This window comes from Bombina bombina, chromosome 2 (genome assembly GCF_027579735.1).
Source record: "Bombina bombina isolate aBomBom1 chromosome 2, aBomBom1.pri, whole genome shotgun sequence".
Lineage (NCBI taxonomy): Eukaryota > Metazoa > Chordata > Amphibia > Anura > Bombinatoridae > Bombina > Bombina bombina.
In genome coordinates, this window is record NC_069500.1 from 907,608,523 (window position 1) to 907,632,095 (window position 23,573).

At 40.2% G+C, this 23,573-nt stretch overlaps 1 protein-coding gene across 1 annotated transcript in view; it reads right to left on the reverse strand.

The window, feature by feature from the left end:
* The window catches only part of FRAS1 (Fraser extracellular matrix complex subunit 1), an 868,578-nt gene that overhangs the window by 77,029 nt on the left and 767,976 nt on the right, over positions 1 to 23,573 (reverse strand). The window contains 3 exon segments of the mRNA XM_053703296.1: positions 4,753 to 5,016; positions 7,007 to 7,160; positions 17,955 to 18,142. Of these exon segments, the coding sequence (XP_053559271.1) occupies positions 4,753 to 5,016; positions 7,007 to 7,160; positions 17,955 to 18,142 (606 nt within the window).

Sequence of the window (23,573 nt, forward strand, 5' to 3'; positions counted from 1 at the left end):
CCCTTTAAAGAAGAGCGGATTACATGAAGTTACGCATAAACAATAAAAGCATATCATTACAAACTTAACAGACCACAGAGTTAGAAAAATAGTGTCCAATTAAATTAGTGTCAAGAAATGGACCAATCACAATGTTGTAGGTGCTCTTTTATCAAATAGCATATGGACAATGCTCCCAGCTAGGGAACCTGTCAGCCTGTATTTTGGGTAATATATACAAACCTCAAACTGTAATAGGGATTGTTTGCATGTCTCACGCCATCCTGATGAGCTTCTGTTATCACACATTTTAACATCATAACTACTTTCTTCCTTTGTAATATTACTAGCTACTTTACTTTCATTTTATCTAAATTGGAGTCTTTATTTCTGTATTTTCCCTTATATTATATTTACCTTGAACACTTTTTCCTTATGAGCTTTTATTTCTCTTAAAGGGACAGTCTAGGCCAAAATAAACTTTCATGATTCAGATAGAGCATGTAATTTTAAACAATTTTCCAATTTACTTTTATCACCAATTTTGCTTTGTTCTCTTGGTATTCTTAGTTGAAAGCTTAACCTAGGAGGTTCATATGCTAATTTCTTAGACCTTGAAGCCCACCTCTTTCAGATTGCATTTTAAAAAAAATTCACCACTAGAGGGTTATATTTCATATAGATAACACTGTGCTCGTGCACGTGAAGTTATCTGGGAGCAGGCACTGATTGGCTAGACTACAAGCCTGTCAAAATAACTGAAAAAAGGGGCAGTTTGCAGAGGCTTAGATACAAGATAATCACAGAGGTTAAAAGTATATTATTATAAATGTGTTGGTTATGCAAAACTGGGAAATGGGTAATAAAGGGATTATCTATCTTTTAAAACAATACAAATTCTGGTGTAGACTGTCCCTTAAGTTACAAAAAATAAAAAAATATTTACAAACATAAGAAAAATATTAAAACAATTTTAAACTAATTACACCTACTCTAAGCCCCCTAATAAAATAACAAAGCCCCCCAAAATAAAAAATGCCCTACCCTATTCTAAATTACTAAAGTTCAAAGCTCTTTTACCTTACCAGCCCTGAACAGGGCCCTTTGCGGGGCATGCCCCAAAGAATTCAGCTCTTTTGCCTGTAAAAAAACATACAATACCCCCCCCCCAACATTACAACCCACCACCCACATACCCCTAATCTAACCCAAACCCCCCTTAAATAAACCTAACACTAAGCCCCTGAAGATCATCATACCTTGTCTTCACCATACCAGGTTCACCGATCCGTCCTGGCTCCAAAATCTTCATCCAAGCCCAAGCGGGGGCTAGACATCCATCATCCGACGGCTGAAGAAGTCCAGAAGAGGCTCCAAAGTCTTCATCCTATCCGGGAAGAAGAGTAGATCCGGACCGGCAACCATCTTCTTCCAAGCGGCATCTTCTATCTTCATCCGATGAGGACCGGCTCCATCTTGAAGACCTCCACCGAGGACTCATCTTCTTCGGACGACGACTTCCCGACGAATGACGGTTCCTTTAAGGGACGTCATCCAAGATGGCATCCCTCGAATTCCGATTGGCTGATAGGATTCTATCAGCCAATCGGAATTAAGGTAGGAAAATTCTGATTGGCTGATGGAATCAGCCAATCAGAATCAAGTTCAATCCGATTGGCTGATCCGATCAGCCAATCAGATTGAGCTCGCATTCTATTGGCTGTTCCGATCAGCCAATAGAATGCGAGCTCAATCTGATTGGCTGATCGGATCAGCCAATCGGATTGAACTTGATTCTGATTGGCTGATTCCATCAGCCAATCAGAATATTCCTACCTTAATTCCGATTGGCTGATAGAATCCTATCAGCCAATCGGAATTCGAGGGACGCCATCTTGGATGACGTCCCTTAAAGGAACCGTCATTCGTCGTCTAGTCGTCGGTTGAAGAGGATGTTCCGCGTCGGCTTGGAAGAAGATGGCTCCGCTCCGCTCCAGAAGAAAGAAGATTGAAGATGTGGCTTGATAGAAGACTTCATCCCGATGATGGACTTCCGACTTCAGCCCGATGATGGATTTCTTCAGCCGCCGCTTGGATCCAGACTTCAGCCCGAGGATGGACGTCACTCTTCAGCCCCCCGCTTGGGCTTGGATCAAGACTTCGGACCCTCTTCTGGACCGATCGGTGAACCCGGCGAGGTGAAGACAAGGTAGGAAGATCTTCAGGGGCTTAGTGTTAGGTTTATTTAAGGGGGGTTTGGGTTAGATTAGGGGTATGTGGGTGGTGGGTTGTAATGTTGGGGGGGTTATTGTATGTGTTTTTTTTACAGGCAAAAGAGCTGAATTTCTTGGGGCATGCCCCGCAAAGGTCCCTGTTCAGGGCTGGTAAGGTAAAAGAGCTTTGAACTTTAGTAATTTAGAATAGGGTAGGGCATTTTTTTATTTTGGGGGTCTTTGTTATTTTATTAGGGGGCTTAGAGTAGGTGTAATTAGTTTAAAATTGTTGTAATTTTTTCTAATGTTTGTAAATATTTTTTTATTTTTTGTAACTTAGTTCTTTTTTATTTTTTGTACTTTAGTTTATTTAATTGTATTTATTTGTAGATATTGTATTTAATTAATGTATTGATAGTGTAGTGTTAGGTTTAATTGTAGATAATTGTAGGTATTTTATTTAATTAATTTATTGATAGTGTAGTGTTAGGTTTAATTGTAACTTAGGTTAGGATTTATTTTACAGGTAATTTTGTAATTATTTTAACTAGGTAACTATTAAATAGTTCTTAACTATTTAATAGCTATTGTACCTGGTTAAAATAATTACAAAGTTGCCTGTAAAATAAATATTAATCCTAAAATAGCTACAATGTAATTATTCGTTATATTGTAGCTATATTAGGGTTTATTTTACAGGTAAGTATTTAGCTTTAAATAGGAATAATTTATTTAATAAGAGTTAATTTATTTCGTTAGAATAAAATTATATTTAACTTAGGGGGGTGTTAGTGTTAGGGTTAGACTTAGCTTTAGGGGTTAAAAAATTTATTAGAGTAGCGGTGAGCTCCGATCAGCAGATTAGGGGTTAATACTTGAAGTTAGGTGTCGGCAATGTTAGGGAGGGCAGATTAGGGGTTAATACTATTTATTATAGGGTTAGTGAGGCGGATTAGGGGTTAATAACTTTATTATAATAGCGGTGCGGTCCGCTCGGCAGATTAGGGGTTAATAAGTGTAGGTAGGTAGCGGCGACGTTGTGGGGGGCAGATTAGGGGTTAATAAATTTAATATAGGGGTTGGCGGTGTTAGGGACAGCAGATTAGGGGTTCATAGGTATAATGTAGGTTGCGGCAGTGTACGGAGCGGCAGATTAGGGGTTAAAAATAATATGCAGGGGTCAGCGATAGCGGGAGCGGCAGATTAGGGGTTAATAAGTGTAAGGTTAGGGGTGTTTAGACTCGGGGTACATGTTAGAGTGTTAGGTGCAGACGTAGGAAGTGTTTCCCCATAGAAAACAATGGGGCTGCGTTAGGAGCTGAACGCGGCTTTTTTGCAGGTGTTAGGTTTTTTTTCAGCTCAAACAGCCCCATTGTTTTCTATGGGGGAATCGTGCACAAGCACGTTTTTGAGGCTGGCCGCGTCCGTAAGCAACTCTGGTATCGAGAGTTGAAGTTGCGTTAAATATGCTCTACGCTCCTTTTTTGGAGCCTAACGCAGCCATTCTGTGGACTCTCAATACCAGAGTTATTTTAAAGGTGCGGCCAGAAAAAAGCCAGCGTTAGCTACGCGGGTCGTTACCGACAAAACTCTAAATCTAGCCGTAGGAGAACTAAGATGTTGCCTACATATAAAGTTAAAGTGAAGGTAAACTAAAACGGTCTAGAATGAATACGTTCGTTTATTACCCCAAAATAATATAACTTTTATTCATCAATTGCTCAAAATTTAATAATTAGCTTACATATCTTATATTTTTCTCACCAATTGCGCTATCCGCAAATCAACTCGTTTTTTTTTTTCTCTAATCAACGATCACGTTCTTTACTCAGCCAATTGATTCTCTGGCCGTTAGGCGGCCGTCAATTGACGTAATCATTTTGTGGCTCAATATACGCATGCGTAACTTTTTGGAGATGTTAGTGTCCTGTTTCGCGGCATGCGCATTATCAATTTCAATTATCTGGAACTCTGGAAACCGCATCGCAACTCATACGCAACTAACTTGGAAACAATTTACAATTCTGCAACATTTGTATCACGATTAACGCATGCGCAAAGGTGATAGTGCCATAAAGATGCGCATGCGCGGTTTGTAGCTGATCGATGTGCAAGAGCTTGGTAGATACGTATAGAGCGGGTGGGACCGCTCTATACCTCACTGTATCCTAAAGCCGGAAATAAGGAATGGGAGGAGAATCGAAAGGCAAGAGTAATAAAAAAATCAATGTTTAAAAAGATAGAAATAACTAATCTTTATTAAAAAAAAATATAGCGACTGTATTTAACAGGGTAACAGGATTGTAAATATGCATTATGAAGGCTAAAACTTTACCTTCCCTTTAAGTCCCTATTTTGCCCAACAATCCCATCCTTGTGTGGTTAATTGCCTTAAAGAATATGAACACAGAACTTTTCTTTTCATACAGTCTTCATTTCCTCAATTACTAATCTAATTTGCGCCCGTTGTTCCATAGCATTTTTATTTAATGTGCATTGTTTGGTTAATAATAAAGCTTCATCAATAAAATCTGTAATACACTGGAAACAATAATGTTACCTGCTGAGATCTGTAGGCCTCGGTTTATAGCAAGTCTTGGGGGCTCTTTCCTCTTTGGCTCTATTGAGACCTCCAGCCTTCCTGTTTCTGTATAGTGGCCATCTGACAGGGAGAACCTGAATTCATCTGATAGCACTTCCACACTCACTGGTATGTAGACAATCAACTCATCTAGTACATCCTGGTATGTGAAAGAGGAACCCAGGGATAGAACGCGCCCATTCTCCAAAGGTTCAGAGTAGAACTGCCTTCTGTGTAAGTTTCCTGTGGTAAAATGTGATACATGAAACTTTTCCTATTAATAGGATTGACAGACAAGAAATTTACACCAAAATGAATGCTATAAGGCCATTAAAGGGATATTAACCACTTTGTGACTGTAGTAAAAAGTGTTAAATTATGAGTACTAAAACAACTTTTCAATATATGTCTACTATTTATTTTGCCTGCTTTTCCTGTAATTTAACTATGAAAACAGTGGGGTTTCAAATGTTCAGAACTGGAAATAAAAATGTTAGATTAATCAAGGTTAACCCTGCTACATATTAGTCCTTAAAGGGACACTGAACCCAAATGTTTTCCTTTGTAATTCAGAAAGAGCATGCAATTTTAAGCAACTTTCTAATTTACTCCTATTATCAATTTGTCTTCGTTCCCTTGCTATCATTATTTGAAAAAGAAGGCATCTAAGCTTTTTTTTTGGTTTCAGTACTCTGGACAGCACTTTTTTATTGGTGGATGAATTTATCCACCAATCAGCAAGGACAACCCAGGTTGTTCACAAAAATGGGCCGGCATCTAAACTTACATTCTTGCATTTCAAATAAAGATACCAAGAGAATGAAAAAAATTTGATAATAGGAGTAAATTAGAAAGTTGCTTAAAATTTCATGCTCAATCTAAATCACGAAATAAAAATTTTGGGTACAGTGTCCCTTTAACTCGCCTCAGCAGAAGGGATTACACAATGATCTACAAAACAATGCAATTATTTCTCATATAATGACAGTGGCTAGCATTGTCTACTCCAGTAACAAGCCTCAAATGGCTCCTCTAAACTAACGGTGGTTGGAGTTTGGTTACTGAAAAATATTTGCAGAAAACAAGGTGTTTACTTGTTTAAAAAATGTTCTCTGATATGTTATTCTTTATTTAATTCTACTGTATCACTTCCAGTACTTTAAGTATGTCCCATAGTAAGTATGATTCCTATTATTAGTAATAATAACAATCATTTTTTTTAATAAGGCTACAGGCGCCCATGGCTGTCCCTTAGCAAGAAAGAGAGAGTGCCCATATGCTTACAGATTCAGTCTCCATCTCTCCCTCTTGCAGCTAAAAGCAAATGAGATCAAAGCTACCATTAAGAATAGCAGTTCAGGAAACCAGGCCTCAATTAGCGGTTTCATTTGCAGTCTATTTTGCTTTGCTAAAAGAGATGGAGACAGAGTGAAGGGGTTGCCTGTACACTGCAACACTTGGCAATATTTTCTTCTCTGCCAGAAAGAGCTATGATAGTTCTTTTTCTATAATATATTATGATATAATATGTTAAAGAGACTGGAATTTCTGTAAAGGCATCACATTTTGTGTCCCTTTAAAAATAATAACTATATTACAATTTAATTATACTTTTAACATTTGATGCAATAGTGAAGGAACAGAATGATTAAATGGACAGTTTACTCAAAAATGTTCTCCCCTTTAATTTGTTCCTAATGATTCACTTTACCTGCTGGAGTGTATTCAATTGTTTACAAGTATTTCCTTTACCCTTATATTGGCATTTGAAATAGTTGGTTTAGCCTGTGGTATCCCCACTTATTCTGAAAGTTTTTGCTATAGCTAAGCTGTGTAAACACAGCCAGCAAAATAAATTACACTCCCAGTGGAGTATAGAAGAGATAAGGTAATAAAATGTTAATTTTCGAATGTTCTCTCCAAGTATTGGTCTTTAGTTTATGGACAGATATAAGATAAAGAAGCATGTTATGTACACAAGGTGATAAAGTAATGACATTATACCTACAAGCTCCACCCATTTGATTAGGTTGTGGCTTTAAAACACAAAATCAGCTACTTCATATACACAAATATATCTTAAAAAGCAGATTCTCATACATTTTATACTCTGCAGTTGGTAAAAAAGTAATTGGAAACAAATTAAGAGAAAAACAATTTTACACTATACCGTCCCTTTAAAGTGTAGTAGCATATATATATATAAGCCATTCACAACTTAAAATGATCATACCATGAGCAGGCTTCTTCATTACAGTAAACAGTAGCTCATTATCTGGAGTATCCATGTCCTGCACGCTTAGACATGTGTTTCTGATGACTGCTCCTGCATTGTCCTGCACCCTTAAAGGCAGTACAGAGATCTGAGGCCGTTCATCATTCTTCCCCTAAAAAAAAAAAAGATAAAAGTTAATAATAATACATTTGTGAAATTTCTTAAAGGTGCTTAAATTCAGTTTCTGACAGGCGGTTATGCTATATATGTATAACGCTTTAAGAAAATTAGTAGTTTCCCACATTAATTTGAATATAATGCACCTACAAATTATACCTATATCTTTCCATTTTTTCTTCATCTGTGCAAGATACAGTGCTTCTATAATCATATCTGCAACCGTCCTGATTTTTTAAGGATGGTATTGGTTTAAGGCCTCTCTAATCTGTGGGCTTGCCTAACTGTGGTAATCAAGAGTGAATCATTGTTGGTTTTCCATATTTATTTGTTTGCAAATAATGGCATCAGGGTCAGTCACAATCTATTATTGTTCTGGCTTTCCGACCAATTTGGTTGTCAAGTTTCTCGAGTGATCACAATGCAGTATCTTTTTGTTTGTTAAAAGCAAGCAGCTGCAAATGACTTTCAACAGACCTGTTCTCAAAATAGAAACTAGAAGGTCACCAAAAGCTGACTGATACAATAGCCTATTCACACCTCTTAAGTACAGTAAACGTCTAATCATGTAACCCCTTTGTTCACTCTACAAGGAAAATACTAATTTACATATGTGACATTAATCTTCAGTAATCTGAATCTGTCCTCGACACTGATTAACTATTTTAAAGCCATATGTATCTTGGCATGATGGGCATACTTGTTTTGTCACTTTAGGACCCAAACATGTACAAATGGAGTGTTTTTATTTTTCAAGTCACATTCAAACTGTTGTGATTGTCTCTAGCAGTACTGGTATCTTTAAAATTGTTTTTTAAAAGGGGATTGCCCAATCACGGCTTCCATAGGAACCTACTGTAATCCGTTTCCATCCGCACCACTGATAAACCATCTGAATGTATCTTTTATGTTGTTAGGATGTCAGACTGTGCAACATTTTTCTTTCGCTATATGGTCACTTTTTAACTTTGACCAGTATTGTTTTTGCCAATATTTATTTCCAAACAGCTAGATTACGAGTTTTGCGTTTGTGTTTTACCGCTGAAAAAAATGGTAATTTCAGCGTTAAAACAGCACCGCAGCCATTACAAGTCTTGTCGGTATAGCTGTATCGCAAGCCTTTTAGCCTGTATCGCAACGTCAGTCCCGCACACGTAAAAATTACATTTTTTCATGGGACTTCCATAGCGCTGCCATTACGAGTTTTGCGGTGAGGCTAAAAAGTTTGCGTTCCAGGCTATACCGACAAGACCCCTTCCGCAATCTAAAAGCAGTAGTAACTGTAACATAAAACTCATAACTAAAGTCTTACAAAGAAAACTAAACAGCCATAAACTACCTATTAACCCCTAAACCAAGGCCTTCCCACATCGCAAATACTATAATAAAGTTATTAACCCCTAATCTGCCGCTCCCGACATCGCCACCACTAAAAATAATTATTAACCCCTATTACGCTGCTCCCCGACATCGTCACCACTATAATAACGTTATTAACCCCTAAACCGCCGCACTCCAGCATCACAAACACTATTTAAATATTATTAACCCCTAATCTGCCGTCTGCCCACATCACCCCCACTGTACTTAAGTTATTAAGCCCTACACCACCGCCACTATAATAAACCTATTAACCCCTATAAACCGCAAGCCCCCCCACAACGAAATATAGTAAAGTAAACTATTAACCCCTAAAGCAAAAGCCCCCCACATCGCAATAAACTAAACTAGTAACCCCTAAACCTAACCATAACCCTAACGTAACCCTAACACCCCCTAACTTTATATTAAAATTACAGTTTCCCATAGCTTAAATAAAATAAAACTTACTTGTCAAATTAAAAGAACTACGTTTAAACTAACAATTAAACTAATATAATTATTAAACTAAAATTAAAATAAATACTAAACTACACATTAAAAAAATCATATCACTACTATAAAAATTACAAAGTATCTAATTACAAAAAAAAAAATACTAAATTACAAAAAATAACAAACAAAATTATCCAAAATAAAAAAGAATTACACCTAATCTAATAACCCTATAAAAATAAAAAAGCCCTCCCAAAATAAAAAAAAACCTAGCCTACAATAAACTACCAATAGCCCTTGAAAGGGCCTTTTGTGGTGCATTGCCCCAAAATTCAGCTCTTTTGCCTGAAAAAAAATACAAAGACCCCCAACAGTAAAAGCCACCACCCAACCAACCCCCCAAAATAAAAAAACAAATTCTAAAAAAAACTAATCTATCCATTGCCTTGAAAAGGGCATTTCCCTTAAAAGGGCATTTAGCTCTTTTGCTGCCCAAACCCTAATCTATCTTCATCCAGGCGGCGAAGTCCTCATCCAGGCGGCGAGAAGTCTTTATCCAGGGGGCCTCTTCTATCTTGATCCCGGCAGTGCGGAGCAGGTCCGTCCTGAAGACATCCGGCGCAAAGAATCCTCTTCATACGGACGCTGCTGTACACTGAATCATCAATGCAAGGGAGCCTTTTCAAAATGGCGTCCCTTGCATTCCTATTGGCTGAAAAATTTGAATCAGCCAATAGGAATTAGAGATGCTAAAATACTATTGGCTGTTCAAATCAGCCAATAGGATTCAAGCAGCTCTCATTCTATTGGATATATTGCATGCTCTTTATGAGTCAGATAGAGAATGCAATTTTAAACAAATTTCTATTTTACTTCTTTTATTATTTTTTTGTTTTTTTTTGTTGAAAAGCAGGGACATACGCCTAGGAGACTGCCCATTTCTTGAGCACTATATGGCAACAGTTTTGTAAGAATGTTATCCATTTGCAAGAGCACTAGATTGCAGCACTATTTCCTGCCAATTAGTTCTACAGACTCCTACCTATATATCTCTTCAGCAAAGAATACCACGGGAACAAAGCAAATTTGATAATAGAAGTAAATTTGAAAGTTTTTTAAACTTGTATGCTCTGCCTCAATCACAAAATATTTTTTGGTCGTTTCATATCCCTTCCAAAAAACATAATTTATGCTTACCTGATAAATTCCTTTCTTCTGTTGTGTGATCAGTCCACGGGTCATCATTACTTCTGGGATATAACTCCTCCCCAACAGGAAATGCAAGAGGATTCACCCAGCAGAGCTGCATATAGCTCCTCCCCTCTACGTCAGTCCCAGTCATTCGACCAAGAATCAACGAGAAAGGAGTAACCAAGGGTGAAGTGGTGACTGGAGTATAATTTAAAAGATATCTACCTGCCTTAAAACAGGGCGGGCCGTGGACTGATCACACAACAGAAGAAAGGAATTTATCAGGTAAGCATAAATTATGTTTTCTTCTGTTATGTGTGATCAGTCCACGGGTCATCATTACTTCTGGGATACCAATACCAAAGCAAAAGTACACGGATGACGGGAGGGATAGGCAGGCTCATTATATAGAAGGAACCACTGCCTGAAGAACCTTTCTCCCAAAAATAGCCTCCGAAGAAGCAAAAGTGTCAAATTTGTAAAATTTGGAAAAAGTATGAAGCGAAGACCAAGTTGCAGCCTTGCAAATCTGTTCAACAGAGGCCTCATTCTTAAAGGCCCAAGTGGAAGCCACAGCTCTAGTGGAGTGAGCTGTAATTCTTTCAGGAGGCTGCTGCCCAGAAGTCTCATAGGCTAAACGTATTATGCTACGAAGCCAAAAAGAGAGAGAGGTAGCAGAAGCTTTTTGACCTCTCCTCTGTCCAGAGTAAACGACAAACAAGGAAGAAGTTTGGCGAAAATCTTTAGTTGCCTGCAAGTAGAACTTGAGGGCACGAACTACATCCAGATTGTGTAGAAGACGTTCCTTCTTTGAAGAAGGATTTGGACACAAGGATGGTACAACAATCTCTTGATTGATGTTCCTGTTAGTGACTACCTTAGGTAAGAACCCAGGTTTAGTACGCAGAACTACCTTGTCTGAGTGAAAAATCAGATAAGGGGAATCACAATGTAAGGCTGATAACTCAGAGACTCTTCGAGCCGAGGAAATAGCCATTAAAAACAGAACTTTCCAAGATAACATTCTTATATCAATGGAATGAAGGGGTTCAAACGGAACACCCTGTAAAACGTTAAGAACTAAGTTTAAACTCCATGGTGGAGCAACAGCTTTAAATACAGGCTTGATCCTAGCTAAAGCCTGACAAAAGGACTGGACGTCTGGATTTTCTGACAGACGTCTGTGTAACAAGATGGACAGAGCTGAAATCTGTCCCTTTAATGAACTAGCTGATAAACCCTTTTCTAAACCTTCTTGTAGAAAGGACAATATCCTAGCGATCCTAACCTTACTCCAGGAGTAACCTTTGGATTCGCACCAGTATAGGTATTTCCGCCATATTTTATGGTAAATCCTTCTGGTAACAGGCTTCCTAGCCTGAATCAGGGTATCAATAACCGACTCAGAAAAACCACGTTTTGATAAAATCAAGCGTTCAATTTCCAAGCAGTCAGCTTCAGAGAAGTTAGATTTTGGTGTTTGAATGGACCCTGTATCAGAAGGTCCTGTCTTAGAGGTAGAGACCAAGGCGGACAGGATGACATGTCCACCAGATCTGCATACCAAGTCCTGCGTGGCCATGCAGGTGCTATTAGAATTACTGATGCTCTCTCCTGTTTGATTTTGGCAATCAATCGAGGAAGCAGCGGGAAGGGTGGAAACACATAAGCCATCCTGAAGTTCCAAGGTGCTGTCAAAGCATCTATCAGAACTGCTCCCGGATCCCTGGATCTGGACCCGTAGCGATGAAGTTTGGCGTTCTGGCGAGACGCCATGAGATCTATCTCTGGTTTGCCCCAACGTCGAAGTATTTGGGCAAAGATCTCCGGATGAAGTTCCCACTCCCCCGGATGAAAAGTCTGGCGACTCAAGAAATCCGCCTCCCAGTTCTCCACTCCCGGGATGTGGATTGCTGACAGGTGGCAAGAGTGAGACTCTGCCCAGCGAATTATCTTTGATACTTCCATCATTGCTAGGGAGCTTCTTGTCCCTCCCTGATGGTTGATGTAAGCTACAGTCGTGATGTTGTCCGACTGAAACCTGATGAACCCCCGAGTTGTTAACTGGGGCCAAGCCAGAAGGGCATTGAGAACTGCTCTCAATTCCAGAATGTTTATTGGAAGGAGACTCTCCTCCTGATTCCATAGTCCCTGAGCCTTCAGAGAATTCCAGACAGCGCCCCAACCTAGTAGGCTGGCGTCTGTTGTTACAATTGTCCAGTCTGGCCTGCTGAATGGCATCCCCCTGGACAGGTGTGGCCGATGAAGCCACCATAGAAGAGAATTTCTGGTCTCTTGATTCAGATTCAGAGTAGGGGACAAATCTGAGTAATCCCCATTCCACTGACTTAGCATGCATAATTGCAGCGGTCTGAGGTGTAGACGTGCAAAAGGTACTATGTCCATTGCCGCTACCATTAAGCCGATCACCTCCATGCATTGAGCTACTGACGGGTGTTGAATGGAATGAAGGACGCGGCATGCATTTTGAAGCTTTGTTAACCTGTCTTCTGTCAGGTAAATCTTCATTTCTACAGAATCTATAAGAGTCCCCAAGAATGGAACTCTTGTGAGAGGAAAAAGAGAACTCTTCTTTTCGTTCACCTTCCATCCATGCGACCTTAGAAATGCCAGAACTAACTCTGTATGAGACTTGGCAGTTTGAAAGCTTGAAGCTTGTATTAGAATGTCGTCTAGGTACGGAGCTACCGAAATCCCTCGCGGTCTTAGTACCGCTAGAAGGGCACCCAGAACCTTTGTGAAGATTCTTGGAGCCGTAGCCAGTCCGAATGGAAGAGCTACAAACTGGTAGTGCCTGTCTAAGAAGGCAAACCTTAGGTACCGGTGATGATCTTTGTGGATCGGTATGTGAAGGTAAGCATCCTTTAAATCCACTGTGGTCATGTACTGACCCTCTTGGATCATGGGTAAGATTGTCCGAATAGTTTCCATTTTGAACGATGGAACTCTTAGGAATTTGTTTAGAATCTTTAAATCTAAGATTGGCCTGAAAGTTCCCTCTTTTTTGGGAACCACAAACAGGTTTGAGTAGAACCCTTGTCCTTGTTCCGACCGTGGAACCGGATGGATCACTCCCATTAATAACAGATCTTGTACGCAGCGTAGAAACGCTTCTTTCTTTATCTGGTTTGTTGACAACCTTGACAGATGAAATCTCCCTCTTGGGGGAGATAATTTGAAGTCTAGAAGGTATCCCTGAGATATGATCTCTAGAGCCCAGGGATCCTGAACATCTCTTGCCCAGGCCTGGGCAAAGAGAGAGAGTCTGCCCCCCACTAGATCCGGTCCCGGATCGGGGGCTCTCGGTTCATGCTGTCTTTGGGGCAGCAGCAGGTTTCCTGGCCTGCTTGCTCTTGTTCCAGGACTGGTTAGGCTTCCAGCCTTGCCTGTAACGAGCAACAGCTCCTTCCTGTTTTGGTGCAGTGGAGGTTGATGCTGCTCCTGTTTTGAAATTCCGAAAGGGACGAAAATTAGACTGTCTAGCCTTAGCTTTGGCTTTGTCTTGAGGTAGGGCGTGGCCCTTACCACCTGTAATGTCAGCGATAATTTCTTTCAAACCGGGCCCAAATAAAGACTGCCCCTTGAAAGGTATATTAAGTAATTTGGACTTAGAAGTCACATCAGCTGACCAGGATTTTAGCCACAGCGCCCTACGTGCCTGTATGGCGAATCCTGAGTTCTTAGCCGTGAGTTTAGTTAAATGTACTACGGCCTCCGAAATGAAAGAATTAGCTAGTTTAAGGACTCTAAGCCTGTCCGTAATGTCGTCTAGCGTAGATGAACTAAGGTTCTCTTCCAGCGACTCAATCCAAAATGCTGCCGCAGCCGTAATCGGCGCGATACATGCAAGGGGTTGTAATATAAAACCTTGTTGAACAAACATTTTCTTAAGGTAACCCTCTAACTTTTTATCCATTGGATCTGAAAAAGCACAGCTATCCTCCACCGGGATAGTGGTACGCTTAGCTAAAGTAGAAACTGCTCCCTCCACCTTGGGGACCGTCTGCCATAAGTCCCTAGTGGTGGCGTCTATTGGGAACATCTTTCTAAATATTGGAGGGGGTGAGAACGGCACACCGGGTCTATCCCACTCCTTAGTAACAATTTCAGTTAGTCTCTTAGGTATAGGAAAAACGTCAGTACTCGCCGGTACCGCAAAGTATTTATCCAACCTACACAGTTTCTCTGGTATTGCAACGGTGTTACAATCGTTAAGAGCTGCTAAGACCTCCCCTAGTAATACACGGAGGTTCTCCAATTTAAATTTAAAATTTGAAATATCTGAGTCCAATTTGTTTGGATCAGAACCGTCACCCACAGAATGAAGCTCTCCGTCCTCATGCTCTGCGAGCTGTGACGCAGTATCAGACATGGCCCTTGCATTGTCAGCGCACTCTGTTCTCACCCCAGAGTGATCACGCTTGCCTCTTAGTTCTGGTAATTTAGACAAAACTTCAGTCATAACAGTAGCCATATCTTGTAATGTTATCTGTAATGGCCGCCCAGATGTACTAGGCGCCATAATATCACGCACCTCCCGGGCGGGAGATGCAGGTACTGCCGCGTGAGGCGAGTTAGTCGGCATAACTCTCCCCTCGCTGTTTGGTGAAATTTGTTCACATTGTACAGATTGACTTTTATTTAAAGTAGCATCAATACAGTTAGTACATAAATTTCTATTGGGCTCCACCTTGGCATTGGAACAAATGACACAGATATCTTCCTCTGAGTCAGACATGTTTAACACACTAGCAAAAAACTTACAACTTGGTTATAATCTTTTTTAGCAAAAAAATACTGTGCCTCAAAGAGGTACTAAACGATTAAATAACAGTTGAAATAATGAACTGAAAAACAGTTATAGCATCAAACTTTAAAACAACACAACTCTTAGCAAAGGTTTGTTCCCATTAGTAAAATAACAATAATTAAATTTGACATAAAAAGTACAAAGCAACGTTTTTATGCACAGTCACTATAAGAATTCTCACAGCTCTGCTGAGAGAAGTTACCTCCCTTCAAAGAAGTTTGAAGACCCCTGAGATCTGTCAGAGATGAACCGGATCATGCAGGAAAAATAAAAATGACTGACTGGAATTTTTTGATGCGTAGTAAAGAGCGCCAAAAACGGCCCCTCCCTCTCTCACACAGCAGTGAAGAGAAACGAAACTGTCACAATTACAAGCAAAAAACTGCCAAGTGGAAAATAATGCCCAAATATCTATTCACACAGTACCTCAGCAATGTAAACGATTCTACATTCCAGCAAAAACGTTTAGCATGATAAATAGTTATTAAAAGTATTAGTGACCTTTAGCAGAGTAGTTCCGGTGAAATACCATCCCCAGAATACTGAAGTGTATACATACATCATTTTAACGGTATGGCAGGATTTTCTCATCAATTCCATTCAGAAAATAAAAACTGCTACATACCTCAATGCAGATTCATCTGCCCGCTGTCCCCTGATCTGAAGCCTTTACCTCCCTCAGATGGCCGAGAACAGCAATATGATCTTAACTACTCCGGTTAAAATCATAGTAAAAAAACTCTGGCAGATTCTTCCTCAAACTCTGCCAGAGAAGTAATAACACGCTCCGGTGCTATTGTAAAATAACAAACTTTTGATTGAAGTCATAAAAACTAAGTATAATCACCATAGTCCTCTCACACATCCTATCTAGTCGTTGGGTGCAAGAGAATGACTGGGACTGACGTAGAGGGGAGGAGCTATATGCAGCTCTGCTGGGTGAATCCTCTTGCATTTCCTGTTGGGGAGGAGTTATATCCCAGAAGTAATGATGACCCGTGGACTGATCACACATAACAGAAGAAAAAAGATTTGGCGAGATTTCTCTCTTTTGATAATGAGGCCCTTAGAGAGCCAATAACAAGAGTCATATTTGTGTTGTCACCAAATACCAGGTAGCTCTCAATAGTGCAGTGCTGCTCTGGAGCTGCCTTAAACAAACTGTTAAATCCCTTTCAAGTGGTTAAAGCAATAGTGGAATATTAAAATGCTCTAACACATTATACAGCACCTACTTTTTGCACTTTTATGTCCCTTTAAGAAAAGCTATAAATTGTAAACTTTGTATTTATTAATTGGTGTGTTGTTAACCACCCCACTGTCTGTTTTTTTCAAAGCAGGAACATAGTGCCAAGTAATACTTTTTCTTTTTTACATCTAAAAGAGAGTATTTAAATAAATATTAGAGCCTTAAAGGGACATGAAACCCAAAATATGTCTTTCTTGATTCAGATAGAACATACAATTTGTAAAAACTTTCTAATTTACTTCTATTATCTAATTTGTTTTATTCTATTGGTATCATTGATTGGAGGAGCAGCAATGCACTACTGGTTTCTAACTAAACACATGGGTGAACCAATGACAATCGGTATAAATATGCAGCCACCAATCAGCAGCTAGAACCTAGGTTCTTTGATGCTTCTGAGCTTACCTAGATAAACCATTCAGCAAAGGATAACAAGAGAAGGAAGCAAATTAAATAATAGAAGTAAATTGGAAAGTTGTTTAAAATCGTATGTTCTATCTGATTAATGAAAGCAAATTTGGGGGTTTCATGTCCCTTTAACAGATGTTCCTATGCTGAAAACATATATATTTTTTCTAACATGTTTAAAAGACGATTAAATACAGCAGAATTGCATAATGAACAAATGCATAATAAAAAGACAATGCAATAGCACAGAATGAATTTCAAATGAGCAGTAGATTTTTTTTTCTGACATGTTTGTAACTTCCATTTTCCCTGCCCGCTGTATCACGTGACAGCCATCAGCCAATAACAAACGCCTATATGTTTATATAGGCATTTGGTACTGTGAACCTTTCCACATGCTCAGTAGGAGCTGGTGCCTCAGAAAGTGTGCACAAGCATGTGCACATTTTAATAATGGAAGTAAATTGGAAATTGCATGCTCTGTTTGAATCATGAAAGTAAAATTATTTCCCTTTAAGTAGTGCTTATTCATATGCATGTAGGCATTTGATGAGTTTAAATGTCCCTTTAAACATTTGCTCCACACAACTTTGGATCAGGTGGTGGGATCCCTAATTAGGAAAATGTACTGATGAAATGACTTATAATATATGTCTCCTGAAGCTCTGGGCAGGCTGTCTGTTCTCTCATTGGCCCCTATTTAAGAAAGTCTGGCGGACCTAATCCGACAGTGCGGATCAGGTCCGCCAGACCTCGCTGAATACGGCGAGCAATACGCTCGCCGTATTCAGCATTGCATTGCTCTTGTGAGCTGCTGGTGCAACGCCGCCCCCTGCAGACTCGCGGCCAATGGGCCGCCAGCAGGGGGGTGTCAATCAACCCGATCGCAGGCTCGCCAGAAACACGGGCATCGAGCTCCATTCGGAGCTTGATAGTGACACATTTCACGACAGCAGTCACAGTGCACAGCACCGCAGGCCCAGCCTCAGATCATGGAGTGAGGTTTATAGTTGGGGGGGCAAACCTTTATGCAGTTGGGTTGTTGCCCCCGCAGAACTCGTTTAGTGGCACCAGTGCTCGGCACCAACTGAATGATAGCGGATAGGTGGCCCACTTTAATATAGTTTACCACCCCCAGTAAGTGAGGTATATACTTTTACTGGATAGCTGTTATACCAACTCAGTTGTAAAACATTTTTATTTATTTTTTCTATGGAGAAAGGGGCCCATGAAAGTAAAAGTGCTTAGGGCCAATGACAGTCCTAATGCAGCCCTTAATGCAGTGCAGTACCAACCTGTATGGCAATGCTGATGTTATAAACCTCTGACTGGCTGGATCCATCTGTCATATAGAAGCTAAAAAAGTCTCCACTGGGTTCGATATTGTCATGGACACTCTGCACATAGTACAGGTTGTTCTCTATGATGTCTTCAACAGGAAATGTGTCAGAACCAATCTGTTCTCCCAGAGACGTCTGTCCTCCTGTGGATATGATTAAATAACAGTAAATGAGATATGTTCAAAATAGCAAGGATTTATGCTCAGCCATTCTTTATTATGGTAGTGATACTGGGGATGTCAATTCATTATGGATCAATTGCACTTTATTTGCAACAGGATGGCAGCAGGATGTCAACTGAAATACATATTCTGTAATTGAGTGCATCTCAGGGGTTATAGACAAGGAATAGAGCTTCTAAATTCAGCTTAAACATATTTGATTTAACACAGCAGGATAAAATAATAATTAAAGACTGGAAGATATTTAAAAAAAAAACCTGTCTTCTTAGTATTAAAGGGATATTAAAGGAATATGGGCCCCCCCCAAAAAAAATATTACTTCCATTATCACATTTGCTTCATTCTATTGTTATCCTTTGTTGAAGGAACAGTTGAATTGCACTACTGGCAGCTAGATGAACACATGTAGATAGCCAATCACAAGAGACAAATGTGTGCAGGCACCAATCCGCAGCTAGCTCCCACTAGTGTAGGATATGTGTGTATTCTTTTTCAACAAGGGATACCAACAGAAAAAAGCACATTTGTAAATAGAAGTGAATTTAAAAGTGTCTAAAAATGACGTGCTCTATCTGAATCATGCAAGTTTAATTTTGACTTTGATATCCCTATAATAGAAAAACAACTTTCTTCAACCAATACACACAATACAACCACAAAACCAGAAGAGTAACCGTTACGCTCCCAATAAAAGGCTAGATTATAAGTGGAGTGCAAAATATTGCTTCCGCGAAAGAGATATTTGTGCTCAACTTAGTAATACTAGTGCACCAAATGTAAGCTGGTTTTACAAGATAGGTGCAATGCCATTGCACGGAAGCGTTGCGCTCATAAAAACGCACTTGTATAGGCTCCAACAGGAGCCTCGTTCTCATGCCGTGAGACACAACATGAGAACTAGCACAGCAAAGGGGGTAGGTCGCGCAGCAATGGGCAGCATATTGTAAATATATATGTATATTAATATATATATATATTTATTTATTAATATGTGCGTTTATACACATATTAACTCATAAATATATATCGGCTAGATTACGAGTTGTGCGGTAAGTTTAAAAAGCAGCGTTAACAGGTCTAACGCTGCTTTTTTACGCCCGCTGGTATTACGAGTCTTGCAGGTATAGGTGTACCGCACACTTTTTTGGCCTTACCGCAAACCAACTTCCGTAAATTTCGTAAAGCCTTTTTTCTATGGGACTTCCATAGCGCCGGTATTACGAGTTTGTCTTGGGAGGCCAAAAAGTGAGCGGTACACCCTCTACCGACAAGATTCCTAACGCATTTTAAAGTCAGTAGTTATAAGTTTTATGTTACAACGCCGTAACATAAAACTCATAACTAAAGTGCTACAAAGTACACTAACACCCATAAACTACCTATTAACCCCTAAACCGAGGCCCTCCCGCATCGCAAACACTATAATAACATTTTTAACCCCCTAATCTGCCGCTCCGGACATCGCCGCCACTATAATAAACATATTAACCCCTAAACCGCCGCACTCCCGCCTCGCAAACACTAGTTAAATATTATTAACCCCTAATCTGCTGCCCCCAACATTGCCGCCACCTACCTACATTTATTAACCCCTAATCTGAAGTCCCCAACGTTGCCGCCACTATTCTAAATTTATTAACCCCTAAATCTAAGTCTAATGCTAACACCCCCTAACTTAAATATAATTTAAATAAATCTAAATACAAATTACTATCATTACCTATTTAAAACGAAATACCTATAAAATAACACTAAGATAGCTACAATATAACTAATAGTTACATTGTAGCTAGCTTAGGGTTTATTTTTATTTTACAGGCAAGTTTGTATTTATTTTAACTAGGTAGAATAGTTACTAAATAGTTATTAACTATTTAATAACTACCTAGCTATAATAAATACAAATTGACCTGTAAAATAAAACCTAACCTAAGTTACGCTAACACCTAACACTACACTACAATTAAATAACAAATTAAATACAATTAAATAAAATTAGCTAAATTACCAAAAAAAACAAACACTAAATTACAGAAAATAAAAAACAAATTACAAGATATTTAAACTAATTACACCTAATCTAAGAGCCCTTTCAAAATAAAAAAGCACCCCCAAAATAAAAAAAACCCTAGCCTAAACTAAACTACCAAGAGCCCTTAAAAGGGCCTTTTGCGAGGTATTGCCCCAAAGAAATCAGCTCTTTTACCTGTAAAAAAAATACAAACAACCCCCCCAACAGTAAAACCCACCACCCACACAACCAACTCCCCAAATAAAACCCTAACTAAAAAAACCTAAGCTCCCCATTGCCTTGAAAAGGGCATTTGGATGGGCATTGCCCTTAAAAGGGCATTTAGCTCTATTGCAGCCCGAAGCCCTAACCTAAAAAATAAACCCACCCAATACACCCTTAAAAAATCCTAACACTAACCCCCGAAGATTCACTTACCGGGAGAAGTCTTCATCCAAGCGGCAAGATGTCCTCAACGAAGCCGGCAGAAGTGGTCCTCCAGACAGGCAGAAGTCTTCATCCAGACGGCATCCTCTATCTTCATCCTTCCGACGCGGAGCGGCTCCATCTTCAAGACATCCGGCGCGGAGCATCCTCTTCTTTCAATGGCTAATGACGAATGAAGGTTTCTTTAAATGACGTCATCCAAGATGGCGTCCCTTAGATTCCGATTGGCTGATAGAATTCTAGTAGCCAATCGGAATTAAGGTTGAAAAAATCCTATTGGCTGATGCAATTCTAATCCTAATTAGCCAATAGGATGCGAGCTCAATCCTATTGGCTGATTGCATTAGTCAATAGGATTTTTTTCAACCTTAATTGCGATTGGCTGCTAGAATTCTATCAGCCAATCGGAATCTAAGGGACGCCATCTTGGAGGACGTCATTTAAAGGAACCTTCATTCGTCGTTAGCCATCGAAAGAAGAGGATGCTCCGCGCTGGATGTCTTGAAGATGGAGCCGCTCCGTGTCGGAAGGATGAAGATAGAAGATGCCTTCTGGTGAAGACTTCTGCCTGTCTGGAGGACCACTTCTGCCTGTCTGGAGGACCACTTCTGCCGGCTTCGTTGAGGACATCTTGCTGCTTGGATGAAGACTTCTCCCGGTAAGTGAATCTTCGGGGTTAGTGTTAGGATTTTTTATGGGTGTATTGGGTGGGTTTATTTTTTAGGTTAGGGCTTTGGGCTGCAATAGAGCAATGCCCTTTTCAGGGCAATGGGGAACTTAGGTTTTTTTAGTTAGGGTTTTATTTGGGGGGTTGGTTGTGTGGGTGGTGGGTTTTACTGTTGGGGGGGTTGTTTGTATTTTTTTTTTTACAGGTAAAGGAGTTGATTTCTTTGGGGCAATGCCCCGCAAAAGGCCATTTTAAGGGCTATTGGTAGTTTAGTTTAGGTTAGGGTTTTTTCTATTTTGGGGGGGCTTTTTTGTTTTGATAGGGCTCTTAGATTAGGTGTAATTAGTTTAAATATCTTGTAATTTGTTTTTTATTTTCTGTAATTTAGTGTTTGTTTTTTTTTTGTTTTTTTTTAAATTTAATTTATTTAATTGTATTTAATTTAGGTAAGTTATTTAATTGTAGTGTAGTGTTAGGTGTTAGTGTAACTCAGGTTAGGTTTTATTTTACAGGGCAATTTGTATTTATTTTAGCTAGGCAGTTAGTAAATAGTTAATAACTATTTAGTAACTATTCTACCTAGTTAAAATAAATACAAACTTGCTTGTAAAATAAAAATAAACCCTAAGCTAGCTACAATGTAACTATTAGTTATATTGTAGCTAGCTTAGGGTTTATTTTATAGGTAAGTATTTAGTTTTAAATAGGAATTATTTAGTTAATGTTAGGAATTTTATTTAGATTTATTTAAATTATATTTAAGTTAGAGGGTGTTAGGGTTAGACTTAGGTTTAGGGGTTAATAAATTTAGAATAGTGGCGGCGACGTTGGGGGTGGCAGATTAGAGGTTAATAAATGTAGGTGGGTTGAGGCGACATTTGGGGAGGGAGATTAGGGGTTAATAAATATAATGTAGGTGTTGGCGATGTTGGGGGCAGCAGATTAGGGGTTCCTAAGTATAATGTAGGTGGTGGCGATGTCCAGAGCGGCAGATTAGGGTTAATAAATATAATGTAGGTGTCGGCGATGTTGGGGGCGGCAGATTAGGGGTTAATAAGTGTAAGATTAGGGGTGTTTAGACTCAGGGTTCATGTTAGGGTGTTAGGTGTAAACATAACTTTAGTTTCCCCATAGGAATCAATGGGGCTGCGTTACTGAGTTTTACACTGCTTTTTTGCAGGTGTTAGACTTTTTCTCAGCCGGCTCTCCCCATTGATGTCTATGGGGAAATCGTGCACGAGCACGTACAACCAGCTCACCGCTGACTTAAGCAGCGCTGGTATTGGAGTGCGGTATGGAGCTCAATTTTGCTCTACGCTCACTTCTTGCCTTTTAACGCCGGGTTTGTAAAAACCTGTAATACCAGCGCTGTAGGAAAGTGAGCGGTGAGAATAAACTGCACGTTAGCACCGCACTGCTCATAACGCAAAACTCGTAATCTAGCTGTAAGTATATTAATATATCCTATATAATAAAAGGCCAGGCATGTTTGTCAGATGCAGTCATGCGCAGTAGAGACTGCACAAGGACAAACATGCCTGGCCTTGAGCAGCAGAGGAGTGCGCACTGTGGAAGCTGCCTGGTGGGGGCGTGGCCGGACATGCCGTGATGGGGGCGTGACCGGGCATGCCGTGATGGGGGCGAGGTCGACGAGGCGTGGCAAGGGGTGTGGCAGACGGGAGCGTGCGTGAAGGGGCGTGGCCGACGGGAGCAGCCGTGGTGGCAGCGGCATGGTCAAGTGAGAGAGAAAAACAGAGGGGAGAGCAAAACAGAGGGGAGAGAGGAGGGGGAGAGAGACCAAAAGACAGTGGGGAGAGACCAAAAGAGAGGAGGGAAAGAGCAAAAGAGAGGGGGGAAAGAGAGAAAGCGAGCAAAAGAGAGGGGGGAAAGAGAGTGGAGAGAGAGCAAAAAAGAGGGGAGAGAGAGCAAGAGAGGGGAGAGAGCGCAAAAGAGAGGAGAGAGAGCAAAAGAGGGGGGAGAGAGAGCGAAAGAGGGGGGAGAGAAAGAGCAAAAGAGGGGGGAGAGAAAGAGCAAAAGAGGGGGGAGAGAGCAAAAGAGGGGGGAGAGAGAGAGCAATAGAGGGGGGAGAGAGCAAAAGAGGGGGGAGAGCAAAAGAGGGGGGAGAGCAAAAGAGGGGGGAGAGAGCAAAAGAGGAGGAGAGAGCAAAAGAGGGGGAAGAGAGAGAGAGAGCAAAAGAAGGGGGGAGAGAGAGCAAATAGGGGGAGAGCGCAAAATAGGGGGAGAGAGAGAGCAAAAGAGGGGGAGAG